Source organism: Entamoeba nuttalli (genome assembly GCF_000257125.1).
Source record: "Entamoeba nuttalli P19 unplaced genomic scaffold asmbl_2251, whole genome shotgun sequence".
NCBI lineage: Eukaryota > Evosea > Mastigamoebida > Endamoebidae > Entamoeba > Entamoeba nuttalli.
This window is the reverse complement of record NW_008575182.1, coordinates 1-9,350: the sequence shown is the minus strand read 5'-3', so window position 1 is coordinate 9,350 and position 9,350 is coordinate 1. Positions and strand designations below refer to the sequence as shown.

General features: G+C 26.1%; 7 protein-coding genes across 7 annotated transcripts; 4 read left to right on the top strand and 3 right to left on the bottom strand.

Moving 5' to 3' along the window:
* Window positions 1–641: 641 nt before the first annotated feature.
* On the top strand, window positions 642–902 carry ENU1_015990 (actobindin, putative; the record flags this gene model as incomplete). The annotated part of the gene is made up of 1 exon (XM_008856849.1): window positions 642–902. One exon carries the CDS (start codon window positions 642–644, stop codon window positions 900–902), a length of 261 nt encoding a protein of 86 aa, XP_008855071.1.
* Window positions 903–993: 91 nt separating this feature from the next.
* On the bottom strand, window positions 994–2,458 carry ENU1_015980 (RhoGAP domain containing protein; the record flags this gene model as incomplete). The annotated part of the gene is made up of 2 exons (XM_008856848.1): window positions 994–2,127; window positions 2,183–2,458. The coding sequence occupies 2 exons, from the start codon at window positions 2,456–2,458 to the stop codon at window positions 994–996; spliced, it is 1,410 nt and encodes a 469-aa protein (XP_008855070.1).
* A 429-nt stretch (window positions 2,459–2,887) lies between these two features.
* On the bottom strand, window positions 2,888–4,459 carry ENU1_015970 (hypothetical protein; the record flags this gene model as incomplete). Its single annotated transcript, XM_008856847.1, has 1 exon — window positions 2,888–4,459. One exon carries the CDS (start codon window positions 4,457–4,459, stop codon window positions 2,888–2,890), a length of 1,572 nt encoding a protein of 523 aa, XP_008855069.1.
* A 393-nt stretch (window positions 4,460–4,852) lies between these two features.
* Window positions 4,853–5,883, bottom strand: ENU1_015960 (hypothetical protein; the record flags this gene model as incomplete). Its single annotated transcript, XM_008856846.1, has 2 exons — window positions 4,853–5,539; window positions 5,590–5,883. The coding sequence occupies 2 exons, from the start codon at window positions 5,881–5,883 to the stop codon at window positions 4,853–4,855; spliced, it is 981 nt and encodes a 326-aa protein (XP_008855068.1).
* Window positions 5,884–6,146: 263 nt separating this feature from the next.
* ENU1_015950 (high mobility group (HMG) box domain containing protein) lies at window positions 6,147–7,010 on the top strand (the record flags this gene model as incomplete). Its single annotated transcript, XM_008856845.1, has 1 exon — window positions 6,147–7,010. One exon carries the CDS (start codon window positions 6,147–6,149, stop codon window positions 7,008–7,010), a length of 864 nt encoding a protein of 287 aa, XP_008855067.1.
* Window positions 7,011–7,210: 200 nt separating this feature from the next.
* On the top strand, window positions 7,211–8,293 carry ENU1_015940 (actin, putative; the record flags this gene model as incomplete). Its single annotated transcript, XM_008856844.1, has 1 exon — window positions 7,211–8,293. One exon carries the CDS (start codon window positions 7,211–7,213, stop codon window positions 8,291–8,293), a length of 1,083 nt encoding a protein of 360 aa, XP_008855066.1.
* A 293-nt stretch (window positions 8,294–8,586) lies between these two features.
* ENU1_015930 (viral a-type inclusion protein repeat-containing protein, putative) lies at window positions 8,587–9,167 on the top strand (the record flags this gene model as incomplete). The annotated part of the gene is made up of 2 exons (XM_008856843.1): window positions 8,587–8,895; window positions 9,101–9,167. Coding segments are annotated over 2 exons (376 nt in total), but the record flags the coding sequence as incomplete, so codon positions are not given.
* Window positions 9,168–9,350: the final 183 nt, after the last annotated feature.

The window sequence follows — 9,350 nt, the reverse complement described above, 5'->3', positions numbered from 1 at the left end:
TTTTTATTATAATTATTCTATTTATGATTCTTTTTTCATTTACATATTTTATTTCTTCTATTATACATTCATTTTATGTAAATTATTATTACTAGAAATTAACTTTAACTATTTATATTATTTAACTAAATTTTATTTTAGTAAAAAATATTATCAGATTGTATTTTTTCTTGTTATAATATTTCACAATAATTTAAATGATATTTGAGATACTTTTATTTCTAAATAAAGAAGGAAAAAAGAAAACAATATGAGATAAACTATTATTTCACAAATTGAAGATGACAACTCACTGCCACGAATGCGTTATGGATTAACTTTAGAAAGGATATTTTATATAAACTAATTTTGAGAGATGAATCTAGAGTTAATATTTTTATCCATAAATTCAGAAATTAAAATAATAGTAAAAGCAAATTATAAATTTAATTTAATATTAATGGTTCATTGTTACACTGCGAATTATCTGGAGAAAAGAAACAACAAACGAAGAAATTCCCAGGAAAAAAGGAGTTCTAACTCTACATCTAGAAATGAAGAAGAGGTGAAAGACAGGATAAAAATAAAATTAGAACAAAGGTTAAGAACTTACGAATATTCTTAGACATATTTAATATTCCAGTTTCTTGTTTTCTGACAGAATGGACGCTAAAGTACTTGCTGGAATTTCTGATGCAAAACTCAAACATGCTGAAACTGTTGATAAAAGTGCACCAGTTATTGAAAATGTAGAAATTAAGAAAGGTGATAGAAATGAACTTCTTAGTGGAATTAAAGAAGGTAAAGAATTAAAGAAAGTTGAAAGTAATGATAGATCTGCACCAGTTATTGCTGCTGATGCTAAAGTACAAGAAAACACTAGAGGTGCTCTTCTTGCTGATATTCAAGCCAAAGCTAAATAAGTTAGATTATAGGATGATATAGTTCTTATTTACTTTTCATTCAATTTTTTATTTATTTTATTTTGTAAAAACAAATTTTTAAAAACAAGATTTAATTAAAATCATTTGTCTTTGATGAATATTTTTTTGCTAACATTGCAACAGAAGATGGTACTGATGGTTTTGGTGGATGATATTTTTTATATTCATTTTCTTTATAACATGAATATTGGTTTTCCATTTCATCAATAGAAATTTGTGAATGTGATGGTTTTAATTTTTGATACGTTTCATTTAGTAATATTTTATGTGGAGAAGATAATTCTGTTTGAGACTTTGTGTTATCTTCATTTATTTTACGTAATGTAGATATTGTTTGTTGTGTTTTGTGTATTTCTTTTTGTTGACTTCTTATTAAACCAATTGAACGTGGAGAATTTGGACATGAAGATGATATTTTTCTTTGATGATTTGGTATATCTTTAAGAGGAATTGTTTTCTTAGGAGATAAGAACGTCTGTTTCTGAGGAGAAATAATTTCTGAATGTTCTACCACTTTTTGTTTTATTTGAAGTACATTTTGACTCAACGTTCTTCTATATAAATTTTTATCTACATCATCAGGAAAAATAGAAGGATAATTTTCTATTACAAATGTAATAAAAGAAATAGATAATGATGTGGATTCCAATGTTTCATTTGGAATATGAATAATTACTGGAGCAATACACACAGCCAAATTTTTTGCATTCATTAAATTAATATCACTATATGTATGAATTTTATAACAAAGTTTCATAAATTGAGAGAACATTGTAAAATGAGAAGGAGGAAGAGATTGAATAAGTGCTATTGCTCCTGATATTTTATCTTTCAAACCATATGTTGATTCTGAAACATTTTTCCATGTCTCTATTAATGTAAGTGCCGTATTAATATCAACAACTGGTTCTATCATTCCTCTCATAAATGATTTTAAAACCGCAGACGTTACTTCAGGTGGGTATTGTTCAAAAGAAGAAAAACTAATAGATACAACTAATTTATCAATAGTATCTTTATTAGCAAGACTATTTTCTCTAAATATACCTTTTGTATAACATCCTTTTGTATATAATATTTTAAATATTTCTTCAATTGCTCTTGGTAACTGATTTACTGTTCTTCCTTCAGCAGTTAATATTGATATTAATGGTTGACTATAAATAATTGTTTTCTCTAAAGAAGGTTCTTCTAATTGAGACTTCTAAAAAATGAATTTTGTATTATATCTCATAACATTAAAATTAAATAAAACAAACAAGTACTGCTTTGTTATACATATCCTGATATATATTTAAATCTGGAATATATGTTTTTCCTAATTCATAATGTGAAACAAATACTCTAAAATAATCAACAAAAAATAATGGAGTTTGAACTTTTAAGTATTCATGAATTTTATGAGACTGAAATGCTGTAATTTCATTTATTTCATTCTTTTTTGCTTCTTTAATTGGTTTTTTTAATTCATCAATTTTGTTATTTATAATTTTGGTTGGTTGTAAGATAAGATCTTGAAACTGTTTTTGTAACATTAAAAACGTATCACAAACTGATCTAAATCCATTCAAAATTGTAGAAAGAGATTGTATATCTATAACTCAGTATTAAATTTTTAGATTATTAAAATATTAACAAACCTATATGAATTGGTTTGGGATTAATTTGGGTAACAAAACTTTCAATATAATTCCCATAACTTATCATTATCCCTGTAAGCTTTTCAATTTCTCCATCAACTGTTTTTGCAAATTTCATTTGTTTTTCCCAAAAACTACAACTTTCATCAATAAGTTTTAGATTAATTTTATAACTCATCATAATATTCTTATTTTTTAGTTTTCTTTTTATATTTTTTTTTAACGAAAAAATCTAAAAATAGTAATAAAAAAACGAAAATCAAGATTTTTTTAGATATAATAAGAATCTTAAATTCAAAAAAAAAAAAGAAAAACTCCTTAAAATTACTTTTTGTATGGACCTTCAAATCCTTCAAAATCAGTTACTAGGAAAAATGGATAGAAGATATACCTCTCAATCATTGAACACCAATTCCAACTGGAAGTTAACCTACCATCAATACAACTTCCTCCATCTGATCCACTTCCATCAAACCCATGTTGGAAAAAGTCACGATAAATTAAAGTTGACCATTGTTCTCTCGTGTATTTTGTAAAAAAATTATCTAATCGTTTATTATCATCTTTAATAATACGTGTAGTTGTCTTTACAATTGGAGCAACAATCCATGGTACTTGTGAATATTTATCAATAAAAAATAAACAGTTTGGAACATCTTGATCTCCCATATGAACTACACTTAAACCTCTCCATCCATCATTACATAGTTTTTGTTTTGTATGTGCTAAAATTTGATGCATAGCTTCAGAGACATTAGGTGCTGATTGCATTCTTTGAAGACCTTGACCAGTATTTACTAAGGAATAATTACTTCCACTAAGAAATTCTCTATCAGTAATATTCCATAATCGTGGCATATTTTGCATAACATTCCACCATAATGTTAAACTTTGACTAACAAAGATAAATTGTTCTGAATGGCTATGACTTATTCTACTTCCTCTAACACCCCACTTAATTGATAAATCAGTAAATGGTGTTGATTCTTGATATCTTGTTTTAAGATCATGTAACATTTGATGAACAACACCACACATAGATGCAGCAGATGCAAACCCATCTGAAATACTTAATAACATTCTTTCAGTTTTACCTCCATATTTTGCAATAATTTCTTTTCTAGCATTTTCTCTTTCAATACCACTTCCTACAGCAGGTAATACAGCAACTCTAAATTTTGGTTCATTGAAGACATCTTCTAAATGATTTTCTTTAGCAAATAAACCAACAGTAAGTATTTCTTTAAACTTTTTTGTTTGTTCAAATTCTGGACCAATAAAACTGGGGTTATATAAAATAGCATCTTGAAGAATATGCATCATTTTTTGATATGTTGTTCTCATTAAATGTGGATTACTGATTTTAAATCGTCTTCCAACTTCAAAACAATTTTGAATACATTCTTCCAATAATGCTGGATTATGTAACAACTTAATACAATCTCTATAACTATTTCCCATTAATAACCCAATAATAATTTGTTTTAATTCTTGGTGTTGTTCTTTAATAATTTGCTGTTTCGTTCTTTTATTAATACTAACATCTCTTTGTGAATAATAACTATAACTACCAAAATAATACATCCCATAATCAGACCGTGCTACATCAACGTTATCAGTATATTCACTTACGTCTAAAGCAGAATCAAGTACCTCTAATAATATCCTTTCTTTTTCAGTAAGTCTCATGGGATGATATTTAATATAATGTTTAAATAAAACATCAGGAATCTTCATTAAATGTTCTCGATATGTTATTTCATATTTATTTTCATCTCCTTCTTCAATTAGTTCTTCTGTTCTATTACCTTGTTTTATGTAATTGTCTTCACCATAACTATTGATATCTCTTGACTCATCTTCATCCCAACTAACTACGTTTCCCATTGGTTCCATTTACTTTTTTGAGTTTTTAGTTTTTGTGGGTTTTCTCTATTTTCTGTTTTAACAAATAAATAATGTTATAATTAATTGTAACGTACTATAAAAAAAAGCTCTATATTACCAAAGAACTTAGCCAATCAAGAAAGAAATGATATAAACTTTATAACTTAAAGTAAATTTATTTTGAATAGTTTGCTAAGAGTTAAGTAATAATAACAAAAATAACAGAATAATTAATATCACTATTAGTACAAAATGAATAATTCTTAGAATATTAAAAATTCTATACACTTAGATTTAAGTCATAGATAAATGCTTCTAAAACAAGAAAACAAAAAGAATAATTAAATTGAATGACCTAATGTATAAAAGTTCAAAAAATTTATACTTATTTAGTTATTCTAATTAATATATTTTATTGATATACATATGAAAATAAAGTCGTTGTAAAAATGTATCAAAAGCACCTGGAAGACATAGTCTAATTTGTTTAATATAATATGAACTTGACTCTCCAGGTAAAATCTTTGAAAGTACTCCTGCTGCAAATAATCCAGTCCTTCCTTTCCCGCTATTACAATGAACTAATACAACCTCACCATTTTCTAGTACTGTTTTAACTCTATTTATCATTGAATCATATAACGCTCTATTTTCAGGAATCCAATAATCAACCATTGGACAATGAAGATAAGTAATTCCATGAGACTCTAACACTTGTTGATAACCATTCATATTTAATCGGGTAAGATCATTATTTGTTAAACAACATACTACTGTAGTAATGCATTTATTTGTCAATTGTTGAATGTCATTCTCTAATACCCTTCTTCTAAAATGATTTGTAGAACCTGGTGCATATGAAAAATACATTACCCCATTACTTGACATATCCTCTGTTAATTGAGTAAAACCAATGTCATCTGTAGATATATTATTTGGTGGTTTAGAATATGTCTTATTCAAAAACAATATGTAGCAAACAAAACAATATACTGTGAAATAAATAGAAAATAAGGAATGAAGTAAGAAGAAGATATCAATAATTAATGTTAGTATAATAATAATTATCATTATCCATGTATCAAATGACTATATTGAACGTTAATATTTTTTGTAGATAAACACAACAAAGAACAAACATCTAATGAAAATAGTTGTAAAAGTGAAAAAACAACTGGGACAATGTTTAAATATCCCAATAACACAATTATTATTAAAACCATTTTAAATAAATGGTTCATAATTTTGATAGAACCAAATGAAATTAACAGACTATACACAATCGTATAACAACACAAAAGTATTGTTCCTGGTTTGTTATCTTCAATTTGTTGATCAAATAAATCAGTAGAAAATCCAACAATTATAATACCTACAGAACAAATAAATTCAATGAAAGCAATAACAGAACAAATAAGAGTGATAACAACCATTAATAATTTGAGATTCAAATTATCATAAAAGAAAAATTTTTTTGTAAATAAAACAAAAATTATTTTTTGTTATTTATTGGTTTCTATTTAATCTTAAAATCTAAAAATAATAATCTTAAAATAAACCCTAAAAAATTACTATCTAACAATAAAAATATTGTTATATAAAAGAAAAAATAATTACTCAAAATATTTGTAAAAATCTATCTTAGGCTTTTTTTATCTAAATGAAGAGAACTGAATAAGCTAAATTATATATAAATATGGGAAGAAGTACATCTTCAAGTAGTTCAAGTAGTGAGTCATCTTCTTCTAGTTCATCAGCTTCTTCTTCTTACTCAGAAGAACGGTACTCTCGTGATAAAAAAGAAAAGAAAAAATCTGAAAAGAAACCAAAAAAGGAAGGGGCACGTGAATTAAAAAGAAGAAAAAAAGAAGAAATTGCAACATTAAGTAAAGAAATTTATACTATGTTTGTTAAAAGAAGTCTTTTGGCTTCTGGTTTGTCTGAAGAAGAAGCTGAAAAAAAAGTTGATAAAAGGTGGAAAAAAGCAGGACATGAAGTTAAAGTTGTTTATGAACAATTAGCATATATTGAATCAGTATTAATTGGAAATGCTGCTGTAATGAAAAAGAAACGTAAAGCAGATACATCAAGAAGAAAAGAAGATTGGCATCCTTATCTTTTATTTTGTAAAGTTAAAAGAGATAGTGTTGTTAATGATGGCATTAGTGGAAGTGCTGTAATGAAAAGGTTATCAGTGATGTGGAAAAATCTCAGTGATAAAGAACGAGAAAAATATACAGTTTTAGCAAAAGAAAATAAAAGAAAGGATTTAGAAAAAGAAGCAAACGAAGAAAAAGCCCTTACTACTTTATCTTCAAGAATTATTACTAATGATCTTAACACCCCTTCTTCCCAACAAAATCTCACTATTCCTGTAGTATCTGCTTTACCTATCCCAATGAATATTGTTACTGAAATTAATTTAAATGAAGAAATGAATCTTTCTATTCCCTCTAGACTACCTCCTACAACAATACAACCCCCTTTACAGCCTTCTCTTCAAGCCTCTATTCCTAGAACTATAGCACCACCTGCACCCTCTAGTTCAATGTCACAATGAAAAGTGTTTAATATTCATCTCATAAATAATTACATATTATTTATATTAATAAATTAAATTATTTTTGGTTATTCATTATAATAATAAAAATAAAATATATATTAAAATAATTGGTAAAAACAAATTAGCCACGAAAAGCCAACACAAATATTAAAATATGGTTTTCAGCTGAACTAATTAATTCAGTTAATTATTTTTTTATGGTAGAAGAAGTTCCTATTGTTCTTGATATTGGTTCTTACAGTATAAAAGCTGGAACTGCAGAAGATGAAGCACCATCTTGTATTATCAGAAACGTTATTGGAGAACATGAAACTGGAAAGATTTATGGAGAAAGTGTTTTTAATAATAACATCAAAGACTATCATTATCCCATTAATAGGGGAATGATCTCTGACTATGATGACATTGAAGGAATTTTACGATTTGTGTTTGATGAAAATATGGGTGTTGATGCTTCAACAAGACCAGTTATTGTTACAGAAGAAGCTCTATGTCCAAATTTAAGAAAACAAGAATATGGTGAATTATTCTTTGAGAAGTTTGAAACCCCAGGGCTTTACTTTGAACTAACTGGAAATTGTGCCTTAATTCCACTTGATCTTGAAACTGGACTAACTGTAGACTTTGGAGAAAGTTTTGTTAGTATTTTCCCATTCTATAATGGTACTTACATTTTTAATGCAAGTGATAAACAATGTTTTGGTGGATTAGATTGTTCTACTCATTTAGCTAGTATTTTAGCACAACAAGGATATACTCTTAATATTGATAAGGATAGAGAATTATTGAATACTATTAAGGAAAATTACTCAGTTGCTAGACTTGATGGGGTTGAAGATACTATCAAAGAATATACTCTTCCTGATGGCAAAGTTATTTCCATAAATTGTTGTGATGTTATTGAACCATTAATTGTTCCAATGTCAATTGATAAAAAGAACGAAATGCAAGGTGTTGCAAAAATGATTGTTGATTGTATTATGAAATGCCCAATTGATTGTAGAAGTGATTTATTTGGAACAATCAACTTGATTGGAGCTGCTTCTAAGTTAAAGGGAATGGGAACAAGAATTAAAAACGATATTATAAAGATTCTTAAAGATCAAGGAAATAATGCACATGTAAAAGTTAATGTATTTGATAATAGTGAGGTACTTGCATGGTATGGAGCTGCTTGTACAGGTGCTTTATCCTCTATTGTTGAAAGGTATTGTACAAAAGAACAATATGATGAAAATGGTTCCTTCTTTGTTTCCCAAATGTTTGCTCGTGAAGGATAACTTTTGAATTAAAATACTTTTTCATTAATTTATTCTCTTATAAAAATAATAAATAAACGAAATAACAATGTTCGTAAATTATTTTCTGTTGATGTATAATAGTCTTATAAATTTAAAGACTCTTTAACTCATTTAACTTTGACACATTGAATTATCTTTTTAAATTGAAATAAAAAAGATATGATAGACAAAATTTTACCTGTTTATTTGAAAAAATTGAACTTCAAAATACCAAAAAACAAAACTTGTCCATGAAAAGAACAACAAAACCAGAGAAAGGTAAACAAGAAGAAATGAATAAACTAAATAAATTAAAAGAAGAATTAAGCAAAAGTGAAAATGATATAAAAATGAAGAAAGCAGAATGTGTAAGAATAATGACTGATTATGATATTGAATTAAAATTTCTTAATGCAAAAATACAGTATCAAATTGGTACAGATCAAAATGAATTACAAATGTTAAACGATAAAATAAGAGAATACAAAGAACAAATTAAACAATTAAACGAACAAATAAATAAATTAAATGATAATGCATTATCTCCTTCTTTTATTCAACTAAAAGAAGATGAAGCTGAATTACATAAAGAAATAGAAAAAGTTTGTTTATTAAAATTACTATTCATTTGGATGTATTTTATTTATTCATTAGCTCAAAAAAGAAAAATCAGAAAAAGAGCTTCAAAAAAAAGAAAATAAAATGTTAGTAAGAGAAATTGATGGAAAATATGAAATTGTTGAAAATGAAGTTTGTTAAAATGATATATTAGACCTAAAATGAAAGAATAAAACTTATTTCATTTAGAAATTTAAAATATCTCAAGAAATTCAAAATACTAAACAATGTGTAATGAAACTTGAAAATCTTAAATGTGCTTTAGAAGCAAAAACTAATTGACTCTTACTAATTCATTGAATTATATTCTTTTAACAAAATATTCTCTCAATTAAATATGCTGTTTTGAATTATTTCATAATAACCTATAACTCTTTTTCTTAGGTATTAATTTTTAGTCATTAATTATATATTTCTTATATTATTTAAATGAATTAGT